This window comes from Ctenopharyngodon idella, chromosome 9 (genome assembly GCF_019924925.1).
Source record: "Ctenopharyngodon idella isolate HZGC_01 chromosome 9, HZGC01, whole genome shotgun sequence".
NCBI lineage: Eukaryota > Metazoa > Chordata > Actinopteri > Cypriniformes > Xenocyprididae > Ctenopharyngodon > Ctenopharyngodon idella.
Window position 1 is genome coordinate 29,497,857 of NC_067228.1, and position 22,450 is coordinate 29,520,306.

At 43.3% G+C, this 22,450-nt stretch overlaps 1 protein-coding gene across 17 annotated transcripts in view; it reads left to right on the top strand.

The window, feature by feature from the left end:
* LOC127518793 (plakophilin-4-like) overlaps positions 1 to 22,450 on the top strand; it is a 263,494-nt gene that overhangs the window by 148,320 nt on the left and 92,724 nt on the right. For 16 of the 17 annotated variants that reach the window (XM_051905907.1, XM_051905908.1, XM_051905905.1 and 13 more), the window contains one exon: positions 20,972 to 21,163. The exons of the other annotated variant lie outside the window; for it this stretch is intronic. In XM_051905907.1, coding sequence (XP_051761867.1) covers positions 20,972 to 21,163 — 192 coding nt within the window. The remainder of the gene's footprint in view (positions 1 to 20,971; positions 21,164 to 22,450) is intronic. 17 annotated transcript variants of the gene reach the window in all.

The window sequence follows — 22,450 nt, forward strand, 5'->3', positions numbered from 1 at the left end:
TCTCGCACCAACCAGTGAGCGTCAATAGCTGAGGAGAAAACCCACGTAATTTAAAAAAAAAACTACTGTTAATGTGTCTTGAAATGTAGTTTTAAGAGTTTTTCAGGTGATAATGTAGTTGTTTAAAGCTCAAATCTGTGGTTTATTGATAAAGATAGCGCCTATCTGAAAATTTGATCTGACGTTTCCGGAGTTGTGAGATCCAGGCGATCACTGGGTGCTCAGTGCTCATGTACCCAGCCGAGATCAGCCTTACCTCGGCTAGTCCTTCTGACATTTGACGCTGGCTCTGATGTCTTTGTATTGGTTAAATATGAGATATAATTCGTCTTGTGTATATATAACAGACAATCCTTGGTCTCGTGAATCTATCATTTGTTCCCCGGCAAATCTTTTTGGCTGAGGGCAAAGTGGCATTTCATAATTACCTAGTTCTGCCATGAAACTCTTGACGGTGCAGGCTGATAGGTCTTTAACTTATTTGGTAGCGATCACATCATTATCTACACAGCACAGCTGATTGGTTGCTGATGCATCTGCGGCCAATGAGCTTGCTGCTCAAACATTCAAATACATGGCATTGTTTGCTGTTAGCAGTCTGCAGTGCGCTTTCAGATGGCATCTGAATCAACATCTAAGATAAGTAAAAATTATCTTTTATTCCACATCTGTGCTTTTGTGTGGTCCATGTTACATCCCTATTTAGTCTAGGGTTGGAGGAACACGTAACATAATAATAAAATGGTGTGATGTTTGGAGGCAACAAGGTTCAATTCCCAACCCCAGTGCCTTAACAAAGACCAAAATCAACTCAATGTAAAAAACAAGTTATTTTATTTTACAAATGTGGGAGGATTTCAAGGCTTCAAGGGGGCAAGGCCAAAATAACAAACTTAAACCCTCTAACTATTAGGGAGAAACTAACTAAAGAAAAGAAAAGAAAAGAAAAGAAAAGAAAAGCTACAAAAGAAAAGAAAACAAAAATACAATAAAATAAACTAACTCCCTAACTAGATTAAACAGGAGAAAACAAGATATTAAAAAAAATGTCACCTCTCTACTAATCCCTTCCCAGAGAATTAACAATATAAACTTAGTAGGTAAAGAAACAATGACAGAAGTATATATAAACAAGATAACTTACAAAACAAAAAGGATTTCTTGTCGTAGGCACCAGGTACAACAAGAGTGTTAACACAATAACACTAAAGAAAAATCAATCAGCAAGGTATAAATTAAAAATAAAAAAAAACAATAAAGCCTCACGATGCAGCCTCCACACACACTCTTTCTCAATCGTACTGTAATTCTGTTGACTCTTAGAAAACTTCTGAAAGAAAAAAGATACAGGATGTTCGATGCCCGCTTGATCTTTCTGCAGCAGAATGCACCAGCTCCGGTAGCGCTGGTGTCCACCTGTAACTTGAAAGGTGATGCAAAGTTGGGAGCAGAGAGAACAGGAGCAGTACAAAGAAGGTCTTTAGAAGCGTTAAAAGCACTTATACACTCTGATGTCCACACAAACTTCCTAGATGTACTTAGGAGGTCAGTAAGGGGTGAAACAATGGCAGCAAGTTTCTGCAGAAGCCACGATAGTATCCGGCCATCCCTAAGAAGCGCCGCAACTCATGCTTGTTAGTCGGTGTGGGAAACTCAACAATTGCAGAAACTTTAGCTTCTGCTGGTGGCACCTGACCCTGTCCCACACACTTACCAAGATATACAACTACAGCTTTAGCAAATTCACATTTTGCTAAATTTAAGGTTAGTGAAGCATCAGCTAAGCGTCCAAACACTTCATCCTATTTGATCAAGTGATATTCCCATGAGTTGGAGTACACCACAACATCATCCAAATAAACTTCAGTATTCTGCAGTCCTGACAATACTCAGTTCATGAGTCTTTGAAAGGTGGAAGGTGCATTTCTCATGCCGAAACCCATGACAGAGTATTGCAGGAAGTTATCAGGTGTTACGAATGCTGATATGTCTGAAGCACGAGGTGTTAGGGAACTTGCCAGTACCCTTTTAGCAAGTCTAATTTTGTGACATAGCATGCACTACCAACTCGGTCTACACAATCTTCCATTCTTGGAAGTGGGAAGGAATCTGGCTTGGTCACAGCATTGAGTTTACAATAATCAGTACAAAATCTAAAGGTGGAGTCAGATTTAGGTACCAGTATACAAGGGGAACTCCATGGACTTTGGCTAGGCACAGCCAGACAATGGTCAAGTGGATATTGAACCGTAGATTTCATAAAGTCACATTTCTTTGGGTTCACTCGGTAAGGATGTTGCTTAATTTGTTGACTGTTACATACATCAATATCATGACATAGTGCAGTAGTTTAAGATGGCACATCAGCATAAAGGCTGGGATATTTACTGATCAAATTACTAATGGCTTCAAACTCACTTGCAGACAAATGAGAAAGGTAGGTCTTCAAGTTAGCCAAAACAGCAGAATTCTGCAAGCGGGCACACAAAGTTTGTACATCTCTTGCCATTAATCTATTCTCCTCAGGGCAATACTCTGGGGGCAAAACTACAGTAGACACAGGCACTGGCTTAGGAGAACTCACTTTACTCACATCCCGTGCAACATAAGCCTTTAACATGTTCACATGACATACCCTGCTTTTACGCTTCTGCTCAGGTGTACAGATCACTTAGCTTCCTCTCTACCGTGTAAGGTCCAGAGAACCTAGCCTGCAATGCAGATCCAGGTACAGGAAGCAGGAAGAGCACAGACTCACCAGGCTGAAAAGTATGTGCCACACTTTTACGATCACACTGCACTTTCATCTTAGTCTGGGAGTTAGCAAGAGGAGCTTTAGCAATCTCACAGGCTTTGTGAAGTCTTTCACAAAAAGAACTGACATAGTCGAGGATAGGCATAGGTGAAGAACTCTGTGACAGCAACTGCTCACTGATCAACTTAAGAGGACCTCTTATGGTGTGTCCAAACACCAGGTCTACTGGACTGAAACCCTGTGACTCCTGGACACTCTCCTTTGCAGCAAACATAATCAACAGTAAGCCTTCAACCCATCCCTTACCAGTCTCAATGCAGAATTTCTGGAGCATCGACTTAAGAGTCTGGTGGAATCACTCCAATGCACCTTGGGATTTCGGGTGGTAGGCACTGACCAACTGGTGCTTAATACCCAACTCATTTAACATCTGTGAAAATACTTTAGATGTGAAATTAGTACCTTGATCTGATTGGATCAACTTTGGATTCACCAAATATAGAGCAGAACTTATTGAGTTCTTGAACAACTGTCCTTGCTTTAAGAGTGCGAAGGGGAACCGCTTCAGGGTAACAAGTTGCCGCACACATAATGGTCAGGACATACTGGTAACCTGACTACTTCCTGGTATCAATGCAGGCAGATCAAAAACATTGTGGAATATCAAGTGTCCCCAATTAAGCAAGCCAAAAGGCAACAGCGGCAAGGAACCCAAACTCCAGCAGGTGACAAAATGGAGAAAAAAACATTGGGAGAAACCAGGCTCAGTCGGGGGGCCAGTTCTCCTCTGGCCGACAATGAACAGTGTATGATTCAGGCAGCGTTACAGGTCATAAGTCAGATTGGGATCGCAACAGTCAAAATATTTAATCCAATTCCATGTAGTTGAAGATCGGATTCATCACGCCGGAATGGAAACAGTTAGTTGGTGATCTGTGCCACTGACAGTCGTGTCAATGAGGCCTTCACAGGAGATTGTCTAGTTGACACACTCTCTGCTGACACTTCAGGGATGTGTTGTGGTTGTGTCTAGGCGCAGGTCCTCCATCTGATCTGGATATGGCCCAGCAGACACTCCTTGTTCTGAGTCTCCCATCGGGTGAGACATAACAGATATGCCGTTCTGGGTCTCAACTCTGTAAGGAGTGAGCCATTAACAGATATACCAAATTCTGAGCCTTTGGTTCATCCAGAGAGACAACAACAGATCCCATGATCTGAGTCTACAGCTTGTGAGGCAGCAACAAATACAACCACATTCTGAGCCTCCAGCCTGTGAGGAAAGAGTCATTAACAAACACTACGTTCAGAGTTTTTGTCCAGCAAGACAGTAACGACCACAGAGAGACAAAAGTGGATTGACCAAGTTCTGCATGTCTGGCCCAGAGAGGCAGAAGTCACACAGATACATTTGCAACAAGGTTAAGCTCAGGAGAGTAAACCTTCACTTCAAGGTACCTTCGTCTGTGTGTTCCAAATTGTTAAGGACCTTCTGCACCTATGCCAAGGCCTCATCTGCGTGTTCCGGATTTTAGGAGCCTTTGGTGCTCCAGGATATCAGCATCCCACAGAGCTTCGTGTTCAAGCCTGTTGATTCCGGCTACTCTCCCCACTGCATTGCCACCCTGCACAACCAGTGGAAAACATCACCGTCATCGGACTCAACCACGTGGAACGTAAATATCACTTAACCAAACCTTTCCAGAGACCTTGGCATTGTTGTATATCATCAGTATATGATTTTCTAATTCACATTAGATGTAATATAGCTGATGTTAGTTAATAACAAATAATCTTTTTATGCACCAATCTTATGCACCAATCTTTATGCATCAAAAAAATTTATTTGTTTAGTGCATAATAAGGTTCTCCACCTTATTATTTTCAGAGAAACAGTTTATCTTTCCATAAGACAACGTAACTCTTCCATAGCCACACTCAATTTAATCACTTGTATTTTATGTATCTTATGCACTTTATTCCTTTATTTTCATGGTATTCATTTAGTAGTTGTGTTAGTTATTCTTGTTTATCTTTTGTTAATAACTTTTTTTTTTTTACACTTGTGTCTTCCTTGTGCTGATAATACAGAAGAGGCTCTATAAGTTAGCAATCTCACCAATATTTCATATAAATCGGCTGACCAGTTTACATTATTATCTCATACTACCAAGGTAAAAGACCTTGACTGGTGCCCTAGGAGAAGAGGGAAGTGGTCATCTGATGTACTCATAACTACACCTTAAGTGATGTGTGATCCAAAAATCACAACATCAGCGGTGACGTAAGTACTAAACCCTATTTTACTTAGCATCCTTGAATGAGCAAAAGTAAAATCACTACAATCAACTGGCCAGAAGTGCTTTGTAAGTAATTAGCAAGCTTTTAAAATCTATACAGTGTTTAATAGGGAGCCAATGCAGTGTTGACAGAATCGGGCTAATATGGTCATACTTCCTGGTTCTAGTAAGAACTCTAGCTGCTGCATTTTTTACCAACTGTAGTTTGTTTATCAAGCGAGCAGGGCAATCACCCAGTAAAGCATTACAGTAATCTAGCCTTGAGGTCATGAACGCATGAACTAACTGTTCCGCATTTGTCATTGAGAGCATATGTCGTACTTTAGATATATTTTTAAGATCGAAGAATGCGGTTTTACAAGATGCTAGAAATGTGGCTTTCAAATGAAAGATTGGTATCAAAGAGCACACCCAGGTTCCTAACTGATGACGAAGACTTAACAGAGCATCCATCAAGTGTTTTATAGGTTATATAGTTTTATAGACAGTATTATAGGTTATTATGTGCAGAGGCTTTTGGTCCAATAATTAGAATCTGTTTTTTAAGAATTCAGTAGTAGGAAATTACTAGTCATCTAATTTTTTATATCAGCTATGCATTCCTTTAATTTTGTGAATTGGTAAGTAACAGTGAAAACACCATGCTTCTTAATGATATCTCCCCCAAGGGTAGCATGTACAGAGTGAAAAGCAACGGTCCTAGTACTGAGCCTTGCGGTACTCCACACTGAATTTGTGATCGGTGTGACATCTCTTCGTTTACTACTACAAACTGATAACGGTCAGATAAGTATGATTTGAACCATGCCAATGCAATTCCACTAATGCCAGCATAATTTTCGAGTCATTTCAAAAGAATGCTGTGGTCGATAGTGTCAGAAGCAGCACTAAGATCCAGTAACACTAATAGAGAGATACAACCGTGATGTGATGATAAGAAAAAGTCATTTGTAACTTTAATGAGAGCAGTCTCAGTACTACGGTACGGTCTAAGTCCTGACTGGAAATCCTCGCAGATACCATTTCTTTCTAAAAAGGAACACAGTTGCAATGATACTGTCTTTTCTAGTATTTTTGACAGAAAAGATAGATTCGAGATCGGCGTGTAATTGGCTAATTCTCTAGGATCAAGTTGTGGTTTTTTAATAAGAGGTTTAATAATAGCCAGCTTAAAAGTTTTCAGTAGTATCCTAGTGACAAAGACGAATTAATGATATTGCGAAGAGGATCTGTGACCTCTGGAATCATCTCTTTCAATAGCTTAGTCAGTGTAGGATCTAACATACATGTTGTTGATTTTGATGATTTATCGAGTTTAGACAATTCTTCCTCTCCTATAGCAACGAATGAATGGAATTTTTCCTCAGGGACACTACAATGCACTGTCTGACACGATACTGTAGTAGACAGTTGCATGGTTATAATTTTCTCTCTAATATTATCAATCTTGCAAGTAAAGAAGTTCATAAAGTCATTACTGCTGTGCTGTTTGGAAACATCAGAAGTTGAAGCTTTATTTCTCGTTAATTTAGCCGCTGTATCAAATAAATACCTAGGGTTGTGTTTGTTTTCTTTTAAGAGATTTGAAAAATAAGTAGATTTAGATAAGCAGTTTTAAGGCCTTTCTGTACATAAAAATGCTTTCTTTCCACGAAATGCGAAAAACCTCTAGTTTTGGTTTCTTCCAGCTGCGCTTCATTTCTAAAGCAATGTTTATTAGCAATGCTAATGTGTGTGGTTGATTCAGATGCTTGTGTGTCTGAGTCAAATTAAAGGAACCATCAATTCAGTTAATTCTAAGTGTCATGTTTATTGTTTATAATCTGGTGGAGTCCAAGCATAGCTGGATCGTTATGCAGTTGTCTATGCAGCAGCAAATGGTTGTTTGACTTGACATTTGATATTCAACAGTGTTTTGATCTGCCTGCATTGACACCATTCTTTAAGAGCTGCTGTGCAGCCAAAATTATATACCAGTTATCATTGTAAATCTGCTTTGACACAATCTGCATTGTAAAAAGCGCTATATAAAAAAAGGTGACTTGACTTGACTTTTGTTGAGTATGCTGTCTAAGCATGGATGAGAAGGTTGTAGCAATTCTGTACAGGTATTTAATTAATTTATGGGTGAAATATATGAATATAATAAATCATAAAGCTTTATGATTAATTATAGTACATATACCGACCCGAGAGGGAATTATACATATATTGTGAATTAATTACAACGAATTATAATCAATTACATATATGATTAGTTCTGGTTTGATAATAATTTAGAGAAACTATTGGTTTGTCCAGCAAACCGTTAGCTCTTCATAGCCGATTATAAAAGGAAGGTTTTTCTCTGGCCACGAGAAAGACTTCCTATTCTAGCATCAATGCGTAAAGCAAGGATACTGGATCAAAACGTTAAAGCGACCTGGGTTTGTTGCATGAGCAAAAAAAACAATCGAGCATGAATATAATGTATTTAATATATGAAACTACGGATACAGAGACTATACTACTAAACATACAAAAACAATACACATATATAGAAAGCGAAAGTAAAGTCAAGAAAACAGAGGTGATCAAAGGAATGGCAACTTACGAACAGTTAAAACCTTTGAGAGCCAGCAAGGAAACTCAGCTTACACATCGAGCTTAAAACGCTTTGGAAAGAATGGTTCTATGCTTGCATAGGTTCAGGTGCTGTGGTCGTTTCGTGTTTCTGCAGTAGTTTCGGTGCGTGCGGCTGAAGCGATTGGTCCTTTTCCGAGAAGGTGTTCTTCGGCGGGATTTTCAAACAAGGGTTTAACTTAAGAGTAAGATAACCGGAAAATAAAGAAAAAGAGTCCGTCTCCTAGGCGATGAAGAGTGAAGACTTCGGGCGATGGATGAAGAGGGTTTGACAAAGAAACTTGTTGCCAAAAAGATGGTCGTCCCGAAAAGAGGGTGGCGCGTGATGGAAGCGTGGTCGCCGAGACGTCCGGGAGAGACGTGCGTGAAATGGCGAGGGACAATCGAGAGACAAATGAGAGACGCGTGTCATTGTGTTTTAAGGACAACAGACCAGACCGCCTCCTGGGGTACATCAGCCAATGATGAGGGTGCGATTTTGGCGGGCAAACTCTTTCTTTGTCTCCATTTATGACCTAATTTGCATGGTTTATGAAGTGTCAGATCTGAGTACATTTTCTTCAAAGTACCATTAAAAATAGAAGAATGCATTTTACAGTCATGTGACATACATTTTCAATTAGAGCATAACGAAAGCTTTACAATGAGACCAAACTTGTCAGATGGCAAAGACAAAAAGGGGGAGATACAGTTTATACTTGAGTTTTATCGTTTAGAATAAAACTAATACAACTACAGTCATAGCTAAGCTTATATACTAGGGATAAATACATGCACCTTTAAATACAGCGACGGGGACACTTTGGCACAGTCATATTTGGAGGATAAATGTACATTCACAATCTCCATGTGTGTTTGTGAGTGTCTGTATGTGTGTGTGTATTGGGGTTGTGGCCAGTGTCTGTGACCACATGACCCTGAGTCCCACCAGGGTGACTCTTTGAAGTCTCTGGAGCTGGTGAGAATATGTTCTGTTTTTCTTTACTGGGGTAACAAAGGTGCCAATGGGGCAATTGCTCCCTGACTTGCCGGAGCCGATTCGTGATTTACATGCACAGTTCAGGAGGCTAAAAGCATTCTGAAATTTCCAAAGTTGATTGACTACGCCGGATCTATCCAGACGCTACAATCCCCCTTTCGGCCAACGAAGTTCCTGTGCGGACTTCGTTGGACGGTAACAAGGTTCGATGGCACATGGATCCGGATGGTCAAGCAGCAGGTGGTTCCTACTGGTTCTCTGTCCATCTCGATGAGGCTGGGCATTTTCTTTGACTTGAAACTTCCTCTCCTCTGTCTCCTTTTGAAGCCTTGAGGAAGGGCAGATAGGCACTTGTCCATGGACTCTTGCATCCCTTCGGATAGGATGGAGGCAAGGCCCAGGGTGAGTGCGTACTTGATTGCTATGGAGAGGCAGAGGGCTGTGTCAGCAGCTGTCCAAGCCTGGGCTATAGGTGAGCTGGTCAGGACGGGCAGTCGGGAGAGTGCTTGGAGGGCTGTATCAACGGGAGTAATGTCAATTAGCTGGGACCCCCCTTCCTCAATCCTCAGTTCCAGTTCTGGGTCTAAGGTGTGGTTGTGATTTCCGGAGGAGGATGGGATTTCCAGTTCTGACGGGTCCTCTTCGCTTGAGAGACAGTACACTGCCAGATTGTTGAGGTGAAGGATGGAACCCAGGGGTACCTGGATCCACATACCTTGATTGGGCAGGCTGACACAAGTGGCCGTGTCGTGCTGATTGTAGGTTAGTGCGTCGATGCGAGTGGGGGTGTGGACGAGCAGTCGATCGCCCACAATCTTGGCTTGTGTTCCGATGACTGGGGTGTGAGGCTTGGCCTCGACGGGGCAGCATGTGTCGCTGATCACGGGCTGCGACCGGCAGATTCCTTCAGTGTGTTCTCTGAGGGAAGGCTTGTTAGAGCCGAAGCAGTGAATGTCTTTGGTCAAAATGCACCTGCTCAAATGGGGAGCCAGATACAGCCGTGGGTCACTGTAGTGGTAGACTACCACATCTGAGGTATGTATCTTGGGATGGATGTTACCTTGCCACCACCTGACATTGACCTTGTCTTTGGGTCTGTAGATGTTATCTGGTTCACCGATGGGTGGATTGAGAAGGACGGCCACCTCATTCTGCTCGGGGTTGGCGCGCAGTAAGATGGCAGCACCCAGCGAGTCAGCGAGGTGGGCTGGAACAGTCTTGGTGGGTCTGCCAGTAGCAAAGTCCAGCATAGTTTGTACAGGGTACTGAGGAATCCTATTTACAGCCACGCTCTCCATAGAGAAGCTAACTTCTTGCAGCAGGTCTGTTATCAGAGCTATGCCCAGCTGACTTTGGGCAAAGTCATTTTGGAAGACTGTAAACAGTTGCTTCATTGAGTTCACCGTTTGGATCAGCAGCAAACTGTGAGTACAGAGAACCACCCCAATACCTTCCCAGGATTTGCTGATGATTTGCTGATGGTTTGCAGGGTTTGACGCTGCTTTGCAAGTTGTTTTCTCAGCTGTGGGCGGAGCTCGTCGAGGTGCTGGTGAGTGGAGTAGGCTGTGATGATGCTGGGGTCTCCTGGTTGGTACAGGTGCACCGGCAGAGTCACTTGCCGCGCCGTCATTAGTTCAGCGGGGGACACCCAAGTTGACTCCGGTATGGTGTCCATGGTGGCTATGAACCCCAGAGGAAGTTTTACATTCCAGTCTTTCTGGTTGACTGACCATGAGAATGTGACTCCTCTGCATTGCAGTGGGGTTCTGGGATTTGCAGTTTGGACTTGACAGCAAACCTGACATCCTCTGACATCCTCTGCCACATCTTGCTGCATGCTGGGCCAGTACGCCACTTGTTTTAATGTCTCATCAGTGGTTCTGGTGCCATGGTGTCTGGCACATGGTGTATCGTGGGCGTATATCAGTTCACCCCCCTTTTGGCCTTGTGGCATTACAAGCTTTGGCGCTGTGAGGTCGTCAAGGACATGTTTTAGGATGTTTAGTCCCACACGCAGCATGTGGTTGATCCCATGCAGCCGTTTGTGGCTAGGGGTAGCCGTGGGACCAGATGCCGCGATCAGGAGGTTGGAGGGGTTTGAGTGGTGGTTTAAAACAGTTCGTAAGGAAGTGTTGGTAATTTTGGTTGTCAGTGGCAGTGGCCGTAAGGCGGGAAATGTTGCAGGAACAGAGCGCTGGCTGCGGGTTGCTGCTGCCACACTAAGGGTGGGTGACTGGGGTGGGGGCGACCGTAGATTGTTATGCAGCGTGCCAGTCTTGGCACAGGCAGTAGTTTGGTCGTTTGCGCCTTTGCCACGCCCTGGTTGTTTTGAATGTCTTTTCATCTTTTCCCAGTAAACGATCATGTCGTGTGTTTGGGTGATGTCATCACGTGTTTGGAACAGGTGTTGATGTTTCACCGACATGTTGTATTCAGTCTTGAAATTAGTTTGTTTCCAGCCTGGAAGATGGCATGTGAAACTAGGTCTGGCATTGTGTGAGTCTGTGCAAATGAGTTCTCTGATGTTATGGGCTGAGGCAACTTGAAGGGTTATGAGAGTAGCTGCTACTTCAACATACTGACATGACTGGAGACCCCACCTGAAGTTCTGTGGTTGGCAGGGTTGGTTGTTTAACCATCGCACCCCTGCACCTGCCTGTAGGATGCCCTCATGGTTGTAGGAACATCCATCGACGTAGGCAGTGGGCATACCTTGGCACGCATTCTCTTTGAAGTACTTGTGACAGGTTGGTTGTTGTTGTTGGGGTACTTCTACCTCCAGTGTCGAAGCTGGTGTGTCATCGGAGCAGTTTTGGCAAGCAGCCAAGCCGTCACCCAGTGCAGACTTGTGATTTTGGGCATATCGTGCCTCAACGTTGCGCCCCTGGAGGGCCATCAGCCACGTGGCAATGCGTGAGTTGGTGACTACACCATCTCGGATGCGTTGGCTGCTGAGGAAAGTGACAGGCTGGTGGCAGGTCTCTGTGATAACCTTTTGTGCCTCAATGTAGTTGGAAAGTCTTTGGATGGCCCATACAGTGTTTTGCTGGCATACGCTAGGACTCTTTTGTCTTGATCATGTTGTTGATAGTGACCAGCGCTCAGGCCGTCCTTTTTCAACAGAGCAGTTAAAGGTCTTGCAATGTCCGAGTAGTTCTCTATGAACTGCCGTGAGTAGTTGCACACACCTAGAAAACTGCGCGGCTCTGAGACGTTAGTGGGAGGTTTGATGGTTTGAATAGGTTGAATGCGGCTGGACTGCGGTTCAATGCCTTGTGAACCGTCAAGTAGACCCACGTAGTTGACCTTGGTTCGGCACCATTGTCCGTTGTGGAGGGCAATTTTGGTGCCAGCAGTGGTCAGTTGGTTCAGAACATAGTCTATTTCTATCAGGTGGTCCGCCACAGTCGTACTTTCCATGAGCACATCATCCACATAGATGAGGTTCCCTCTCATCCTTGCATCTGGACATGCTTTGTTCAGGAAGATGTTGAATTCAGCTGGCGAGTTGGCATAGCCAAATGGGCACCACGTGAAAGTGTACTGTCGGTTGCCACAGGTGAAAGCCAGCTTGTGTTGATCCGCTGGGTGTACAGGTACGGTCCAGAATCCTGATACCACATCCAGCGTAGAGAAGATAGTGGCTCCTTTGATTCTGGGTAGTTCCTGTTCCAGCTGTGTCATAAGCCACCGTGACAGAGGCACTTGCCGGTTCAACTTTCTGAAGTCAGTGGTGGGTCGCCACTTGCCGTTTGGTTTGACAATGGGCCAGATGAGGGCTGAATAGGTGCTGTTGCCTGGGCAGACAACGCCTTTTTCTTCCCTTGAACGACCAATCTCCTGCGCTGGTTCATGTGAGGTGATGGGAATTTTGTAATGCCTGACGAAGGTGGGAGGAGCATTTGGGTGGTTTGCACTGTGCACCGTGTGAGGGTTAGGGATGCCACAGTTTAAAAGGTCTTTGGCAAATGTCACTTTGAATTTGATCAGGACCTGTCAGAGTTTTTGACAGTCTGCATCATTCTTTATGGCATCTGCGTCTTCCTGAAGTTGTTGGCCTTTAGATTCAAACCTTGGAATGGCTCCTCCGTTGTGGTGTCAGCTGTAAGAGGTACAGCGCTTTCCTGAGTTACACAGGCAGGCTGGTTAGTGACTGCGGGTACTGCAAGGTGTTGGTCCTCCATCAGCTCCATTCTGCGCACCTGTTCTGTGGGTACCAGCCTGATGGAAGTGATGGAGATGATCTTGAAGAATGTTGTGAACCTTGTGTTGTCTGAGCTTCCTTCTGGGACCATTGCATCTGGTATTGAGCTAATGACTGTTAACCGGAGTTCAAAGTCATAGAAGTGCCGGTTCAAAGTCCATCCCAGCTGATAGGCTTTAGGACTGCTGATGTCTGTGACCATGCAGTCGTTGAACCAACTGTGAACTACACGGGATGACACTTCAGTGAGGTGTGTGGCTTCCAGAGTGAGTCCAAGTTCCACGCCTTCAGGTGAAAGTGTGAAGGAGCCCAGCGTGTGGTTCAGGGTTTGACCACCTTGCATGTTGAGCCAAATAGCACCCCCTTTGGTGTAAGCTGGTACTACAGCTTCCTGTATGTTGAGCAGGATGCAGACCTCTGGGATGGTCTGGCCTGACAGGAAATTGGCAGTGTTGACAGGAACAACAGGGGACTGTAAAGTCATTGGAGCCCACACTACCCCATTAATAATGTCCACATGAGCTTTGAGGCGGATCAGGAGGTCTGCTCCAATGTAGACGTCATGCGTTAGGTCCCGAAGGACCAGGAAGTAATGGGTTAGAAGGCGGCCGTTCCATTTCAAGTTCAAAACGCAGATGCCCTTGGCTGTCGTCATGGTTGACAGGCGACAGTCTAAGGGGAAACGTGTGCGCTTGTTGGCAAATGGGAGGTCCGGTGTGTTTCCAGTGAGAGCATCGAACAGGGTGTGGCTGATCGCTGAGTTGTCTGCCCACAGTGCGAGAACAATGTCTGTCGTTGTTAAACCATTCAGCTGCAGGTCTGCTATGACCTTGGGGCAGAAGGAGTCAGAGTCTGTGGTGCGTTGAAGGGTGCAGAGTAGCGAACTTGAACTTTGCTCTGGTGCTAAGACGGTGTTCCCGCGGCTAGCTGCAAGATTTCCCGTGACCTCTGTGACCTGACAGTCTGGCTCAGGTGACCTGGGTGACTGGAAGGGCAACGGTTCTCATACTTGAGCTCAAATTTTCAGCTATCTGAAGTCCAATAAGGGCTCAAAGCGATCTAGCAAGTCTTTGCCAATGAGCAAGGGAAACGTGTCCATTGGTGAAATGTATACGGGGTGTACCAAACTCATTGGCCCGATGGTTAGCTGAATGGGAGCTATTTGTTCAAGTTGGACCTCATTTTGGCTGTACGACTGCACATTTAGCTCACATCTTTGTGGTTTGAGAGTCTGATTTTGTCTCTTGGCTTTATCTCTGAGTATTTCAAAAAGGTTAGTTGACATCAGAGTGAGATCTGCTCCGGTGTCTACGAGGGCTTCAATTCTCACATCATTTTCCACAGTGATGGCTATGTACAGCTTTCGGGCCACCCCCTTTTCGATAAGGTTCCCCAGGAGTCTTGGTACCGGGGCTTGGGTGCTGACCGGTAAGCAAGTGGGGCTGGTGTCATGTGGTTTGTTAGGGAGGCAGACAACCAGAACAGCACTTTCTGGTAACTTGGAGTCTTGGTCGTCGGTGTGATGGCGTGGGTTGGTTTGCTCTGGATGTGCAGTCGTCAGCTGAGGTGGTTGGGTGACGTGGTCACTTAGTGATGCGCTAACTGATTCTGTGGTTAGTGGCTGGTCAGCAGTGATTTGGGTGTGAGGTTCTGTTGGAGGGTTGTCAGGGCAGACGTTGGGGGTAGGTTTCCCTCCTAGTCATAAGGAGTCTGGCTTGTCTTTCTGGTCTTCCTTGTGGTGCTTTTCCTGAATCAGCTCTTTTAGGGCCTTCAGGATCTCTGCAGACTCAGACATAGCTGCACTGTTCTGCTCCTGTGAACGCTCGGACTTGGGCTTGTTCGGTGCATGTCGAGAGGCATTCTGTCTTTGGCGGTCGGGGCTTGAAGTTCTGGCCGATGAAGATCTGCCATTTCTGGGTCGCCGGCTGGCCTCCCATGTGGCGCCGCCCTTTGGGTTGCTGGATGGCCGGGGCTTGTCCCAGACTCTTTCAGAACGCCCAGTCTGGTGCTTGGGACGGACACCCTCGTAGTGAGGCTGCCCTCTGTTGGCCGGGAACTGTCTTGACTCTCTGTTAAACGGTCTGTCACTGTGGTGCGGGTGTGGGCCAGTTCTGGACAGTGATCAGAGACCGGGTAAATGGTTGGATTTTTAACAGTCTTTTCAGATGCAGCCTTTTGCTTAGAATAAGCCTTGTGGGCTAAATCTCACAGCTGTTGAGTAGACATACTCCGTGGGCAGGCCAAGACTCCCAGATGATGACTCACCGCAGGATGCAGATTTCGGAGAAACAAAGTCTTAAAGTTGAAATCTTCCTCCATTCCTGGCTCGTTACGTGCTCCGAAGTAGGCCCTTCGTATTCTGTTGTAGTACGCTTGTGGGGTTTCCAGTCGGCCCTGTTTAAGGTCCATGGCTGCGAGGAGCCCTTGGTCCGATTCAGGGTCAGAAAACTCTCTGATCAGAGCCTGTCGCAGCTGCTGGTAGTCTGATTTGACAGCTTCTGGCTGCCAATCTAGAAAGCTGCGCACATCACGGCTAGACGTGATTCGGAGTAGGTACAACCTGTCCCATGCATTCACGTTTGCCACATTTTGCAGCAGAAAGTCAATGTCCTGCAAATACGCGTGCACGTCAACGCCCCCTGCTGGGTTTGGGGTGAAAGGGGGGATGTTCTTTGCTAGCTTGTCCAGATCTTTGGGAGCCATGCCATGGCTAGTGGCACGGGTTTTCTGGAGAGGCTCCCAACCTTTTGCTGTTGGAGAAGGTTCTTGGCCGCTCGCGGGTGGCATCTTGGGCAGTGGACTTTCAACCCCCTTTTGAACTAGGGATTCTTGACTGGGCCTACTGGCCAGGAGAAACTCTGTGAAGTGAGCTTCCCCTCCCAAGTCACCTTGCAGTTTATAGGAATGTTTCAGTTCTCTGTGAACAGTGTCCAATTCATCTCTTTGCTGTTTCAAAGCAAGGATCTCACTTCGGGCCTGTTTAAGATGATTTTCGCAGGCCCGGGCCTTAGCGTCCCTTTCTTTCAGTTCGATCTCTGCTCTCGCTAGGAGGGTTTCACCTTGTTGGAGTTTTCCAGTTAGTTCCTCCCTGGATTCCTTTTCCAACTGCTCTTTACGCTCCACCTCCAGGTGGAGCTCTGCAAGGGCTTTTTGGAGTCTCTCTACCTCCTCTTGTAGCTCGGGGTCGGATTCATCCGCTGTCCCACGCTGGTCCTGGGTCTCGAGGAGTAGCTGATCGAGGTGATGTTGAGTCTGGGCCTGATTTCTTCGGGCCTCCTCGGCCTGAAGCTTGAGTGCCGCTGCTTCCTGCTCCAGGAGAGCGTTGCTCCTTTCGCTAAGCCTCACTTGGGCAATGAGGTTGTGGGCAAGGCCGCCAATGAGCTTGGCCCATTCTTTGTGGTTGTAGCTCTGCGTCGGATCGTGGGCCATTAGTCGATTTAGGTCCCCGTCCAACTGCTCACGGCTCAGGTGCTGGAGGTCGCCGGCGGCGTTGGGCAGGAATGCGTTGGTCATGATGCCCAACCAGGTCTCGAGATGATCCCAGTGGGCGTCAGGGCTGGATGCTCGCGACATAGTGGCTTTACTGTTTACGAGAGAAAGACAGCACAAAAAGAACCAATGCAAGCTCACGCAGGACTAGCGGGTTACGTAATACGTAATTAGCTAAACTTTGTGTGTGATTCCAGTTAACTGGTGTAAACAGTTAGTGGAATATAGGCCAGACACTTATTGTCGATGGCCAGGAACGACCACGTCGGTTAATTTGTGTCGGCGAGTGCTGGATTTAAATAAAGATCTTGACAGGCGGGGGCTCTACGAGTCTACTAATGACTTTGGCTGCTCGGCCGTCTATCTATTATTCAGCTTCCGTGATGGCTCTCACAGGCTCTGCCTTTACGTGAACTGAAAGAGACAAACAGTAGAAAAACAGAACAGAACAGGATGGCTGCAATTTATGAGAAATATAACAGTAAACAAATAGGAAGGAATGAAAATAGAATAGCAATAAAATACCGCAAGAAGGGCTAGAGGGGAGAAGTGAAACTTCAACTTATTACCACAGCAAGGGTTTATGACGGGGCCTGGCGAGGGCGCTGTCGCGTCCTAAAACCTAGAAGGATGGTATGGCTTAAGAGCAAAAGGGGTTTTGCCAACACTTCTGATTGGAGAATATCAAATATTCTGTGGCTTTCACTGAGTGAAGGGACTGTATGTCCTTAATCTCGGCCTGGGGTGATTTGTGATTGCTCAGACAAGAACTCAGTGGCGGGGGCAACCTCTCCTAGACGTTCCAACACTTGGCTGCCGTGTTCCTCGGCACCCTGTACCTTTTGCACTGCGATGCAACCTCTCAAACGGACTTTCAGGACAATTGCGTGTTTGGGCAAGGTGTTTGCGCCAACGGCCAGATTGGCGGCCAAAATTGAATTTTTCCCAACCCCAGAGTCTGACCCCGCAGGCAGTTACTCAAAGGGCGGTTCTGTCGTGCAGAAACAGGGAAATTAAACAAAATTGCCTTTGTTGCCAACCTGGACTTGTTGCCTCCTTGCACCTGACACACCCAACCTGCTGATGTCCCTGCGTGTTGCCCGTGGTACGAGGTCAGAAGTGACCGAGGTTCACCCACAGCCAGTGAGAGATCCGCCAGGCTAGTTTATTCCGCTCACTGGAACTCACTGGAACAACCGTCAACTCACCACCGATCGCTAGAGGGCCCTATTTGCAAATACACAAGTGGTCACGCAAACACAGCTTAATTGTAAATTTGAATCTCAATTTAAATCTTGTTTAAACTGAATTTAAATAATCAAGTGTGTAGGACAAAAGAATAGGGGTCTAAAATGATAGTCAGAATGAATTAGCTAAAAGCAGAAAAGGAAAAAAATAAGGCAAGGTAAAACACAACAATTCAGAGGCACTTGATTCAAATTTGAATTAAACTCTGTTCAATTGAATTTAAATAAGTGCGTAGAATAACAGAATCGGAAAAAGAAAGGAGAAAGTCTTCCCTATTTGAGAATTCCCTAAAGGGAATTGCTTCTTGATGAGCAAAATGCCAACTGATTGACACTACTTAATTTTAAATTTCAATTAAATGTTATTTAATTAAATTTAAAAATAAGTGTATAAAATAAGGGAAGCTTGGATGTGAGAATGCTGTTACCAGCAAATCACAAACAGGACACAGACCTAAGAGTGGATAAAAATAAAACAGTAAGTAATAACAAGAAAGGAATTTCCAAAGTAAAAAAAAAAGAAAATAACTCGAGAGAAAGAGAGGGAAAAGTATAATGAAAGAAAATCAAGTAGAATAATAAAATAACATAGAACAGAGAAAATCTGTAAACACAGGAAAAGCAGGAAAAGGGACAAATACTCAGAGACGGGAACTAACTTCTCTGGGAGTGTCCACCAGGGGGAGCACTTTCAGAAAGTGAATTCTCTTGTTGGAAGGGAAACTTAATTTAAATTAAAAATTTAAACGTATTTAAATCAAATTTAAATCGGTAAACCACATTCCAAACACGATTGAAAAGCATAACCATCAACAAACATTTATAACGGCAAACTAGATTAAAGTAGCCAAAAGGAATTTGGAAACACTTCAGCTCAACGTATGGAGAGCAGAGCTAACCCAGAACGTCCACACAATGGCGTTAATGAGTCCACACAACAATGAAGTAGGGAGGGGTGCAACACACCTGAACAGATTGCCCTCTGGCGTCTGGTCAGAGGTACTGCATCCACCTACTTTAATTCGTGATATTTTAAATTAGCGCGTCTATGGGGTTCTGATTCCCTTACGGCTGATTTAACTGCACTATCACGGTTACAAACTTTAGAATCTCGGCGGATTCTTTTGGTGCCAGTTCACTGGACACTAATATGCCCCTTTATTACGGGTACACAATTTTGGGGATTAGTGGACCCCTGTTTGTGCAAACTTAGTGCACACGAATATGTAACTTTGCAGGATTTCTTCACTGCTGTTACGAGTCACGCTGGATCAGGTCGTGACTTGAGATATGAATTCTTGATATCAACTATTCAATTCTTAATATCAGGAATTACATTTCCACTAGTAACAATGTTAATTCTTGATACCAACAATTCAATTCTTGATATCAGGAATTACATTTCCACTAGCACAAACTAAAATTCTTGAAATCTGTAATTGTATTTTCACTAGTGAAATGTCACCATAGGCTGCCATTCAAATTCAATTGTTGATATCAAGAATTGATTTCTTACTAGTTGAAATTCTAATTTCACATATCAGAAATACAATTCTTACTAGTAAAAATCATAATTTTTTATCATTAATTACTTTGTTACTAGTGCAAATATCTATTCTTGATATCAACAACTGAATTGCTAGCAATGTTAATTTTTGATATCAATAATTTGATTGTCACTAGTGACAATGTTAGTTTCTGATATCATGAATATGATTGTTACTAGTAAGAAAGCCATTTTAGATATCTTAAATTATATTGATATCAGAAATACACTTTCAGATATCAAAAATTAACATTTTTACTAGTAGCAATTCAATTGTTTATATCAAGAACTGACGTTTCAACTAGCGTCATTTGAATTATTGAAATCAAAAATTTGCATTTTTAGTAGTAACAATGTAATTATTGATATCAAAAATTATGATTTTTACTAAGAATTGTATTTCAGATATGTGAAATTGAAATTTCAACTAGTCAGAAATCAATTCTTGATATCAACTATTGAATTTGAATGGCAGCCTATGGTGACATTTCACTAGCAAAATACAATTACAGATATCAAGAATTCTAGTTTTTACTAGAGGATATGTAATTCTTTATATCAAGAATTGAATTGTTGATATCAAGAATTGAATTGTTGACATCAAGAATTGTTACTAGTGGAAATGTAATTCCTGATATCAAAAATTGCCATTGTTACTAGAGGAAATGTAATTCCTGATATCAAGAACTGAATTGTTGATATTAAGAATTCATATCCTGAGAATGAATAAAAGTCAAAACGGTTTGCCATAGCTTGACTTGACTTGGCATATGTGGTCAGTTATATGCCCTCATTACTGACTGTGGAAGCCAGTTGAGATTGGCGCACATGTGCTTCAGACACTGGCTCATGAGGAGCATTCCCATAGTGTCAACTCCTTGATGCAGTATTGAGTTCCACTTCGAAAGGGGACTGTTGATTTAATTATCTTGAACAAAACTGAAAATCATTAACAAGATCATTTCTTTTGCAACATAAATCTATAAAAAATAATAATAAAAAAATAAATAAATTAAAAAAAATAATATGTTAGATCAACTTAGAGCAAAAGCGACTTTGCGTTGCTACCTGCAATCGCATCAAAGATCAGCCAAATTTCCAAGTGCACAGTAAAAGGTGGATGTTTAGTGCTTCTGTGAGTATTTGTGCCATCTAGTGGTTAAGAGGAAAATAAAATCAAATGTGCCTTTTGCTCTGGTGTGATTTTAGCTTCTTTGTACCCCACATACTACTGAAATTATATAGCTACTTTTTAATCTAAATTGAAAATTATATGAAAATGATTACAGTTAGTTCTAGTTCTAGTTAAAGTCTAGTTATATAGCCATAGTTATAGTTTGCACAAAACTGAACATGAGAACTGATCCATTTACTTACCCTCATGTTGTTCCTGGGGTGCGTTTCCTGAAAGCATTTTTAGCTAAATATGTTTTGCAAGGATTTATCATTTCCCAAAACCTTTTTTTTTTTTTTTTTTGCTGTTGTTAAGTTATGCTTTTAAAGTTGGTCTCTCATTCGCTTTACTTGTCTGTGGGCTTTTTTGTTATCTTCTCCTGTGAATATACCATTTACATCAGGGATGGGCAACTTAGGTCCTGGAGAGCCACTGTCCTGCAGAGTTTAGCTTCAACACTGATTAAAACTCACCTACCCTTTAGCTTTGTAATTACTCTGAAGATCTTGATTAGCTTATTCAGGGTTGGAGCTAAACTCTGCAGGACAGTGGCCCTCCAGAACCAAAGTTCCCCATCCCTGATTTATATGAACCAGAATTTAATTAGTGTATGTCAGTAAGTATATGAGTGACGGTCTCTCTTGTTTGTCATCAGGTGTACGAGCATCTAACACCAGTCAACACAGTCAAATATGTGCTGATATGAGGTCAGTCACTTCCCCTGACCACCATATTGGACTTATCTATGAGGGCCGCACCTTCCAGGGACCCCTGTATCACAGCCTTGGCCAAACAGCTGCAGACCTGAACTACAGCCCGCAGAGTGCTTTCTACGGGTCATCTGTTGGTATGCACCTACCGCAACTTTTGTAATCTTTTTCTCTTTACTTTGAATTGTATTAAAAGAAATTATTTTACAGTTAAATAGATAAAAAAAATAATTAAATGTGTATAACATCTAGTGTTGGGTTTGAGTCCACATTAGTCAAGTCTGAGTAATGTGCAAGTCAAATCAAGTCATCTTCATTTATATAGAGCTTTCCACAATACAGATGGTTTCAAAGCAGCTTCACAGTGATAACAGGAAAATTAATGGACAGAGATTGTTTTGGCTTTACAGCAGCTCTAGGAAAAAGTTATTATCGTGCTAAAGGAAGTTTTTGATTGAATCACTTCCTTGTAAAAATCATTAATTATTAACTTAGGGGACACTTAAATGACACCTTTTAACTGAAAACAGAAGACTTTTAATGCGTTCTTGCCGTTCATTTATGTGTTTAGTCTATAGATATGCACGTTTGAATGTGTATGTACCCAGACACTTAGTCTGGTCTGCATAATATCTCAAGTGGTTATACATATAGAATATATAGGATTAAAAGGGTTTATTTGTCCTTCTCAACAAGATTTAAGTGAGAGTCAAGATTCTGCAAATTCCTTTGGGTCGTAAAATGTCTTATCAGTTTTCCTTTGTCCTGTAACCAGGCACCTGGTGTTAACTGCATTTGGGAATTAGTAGCAGTTTTGGGGGATGGTTTACAAACCTTTGTTGGGAGACTGAGTTTTCTGGATTATTAACAAATATAAATAATAATTTATGTGTGTGTCTGATTGGTCTAGATGCTACAACAGAGAGAGACTAAGAATGGCTTAGATGCCATTCTTCTTATGATGTAGTGAGTACATCAGGTTGTTATGGGAAGTGTTCCTGGTTCCGGCTGACCTAATTTATTTATAGGGAGCCAGTGCAGTGTTGACAGAACCGGGCTAGTATGGTCATACTTCCTGGTTCTAGTGGGAACTCTAGCTGCTGCATTTTGGACCAGCTGGAGTTTGTTTATTAGGTGTGCAGGGCAACCACCCAGTAGAGCATTACAATAATCTAGCCTTGAGGTGATGAATGCATGAACTAACTGTTCCGCATTTGTCATTGAGAGCATATGTCGTAATTTAGATATATTTTTAAGATGGAAGAATGCGGTTTTACAAATGCTAGAAACGTGGCTTTCAAATGAAAGATTGGTATCAAAGAGCACACCCAGTTTCCTAACTGACGATGAAGACTTGACAGAACATCCTTCAAGTGTTAGCCAATATTCTAGGTTATTATGTGCTGAGGTTTTTGGTCCAATAA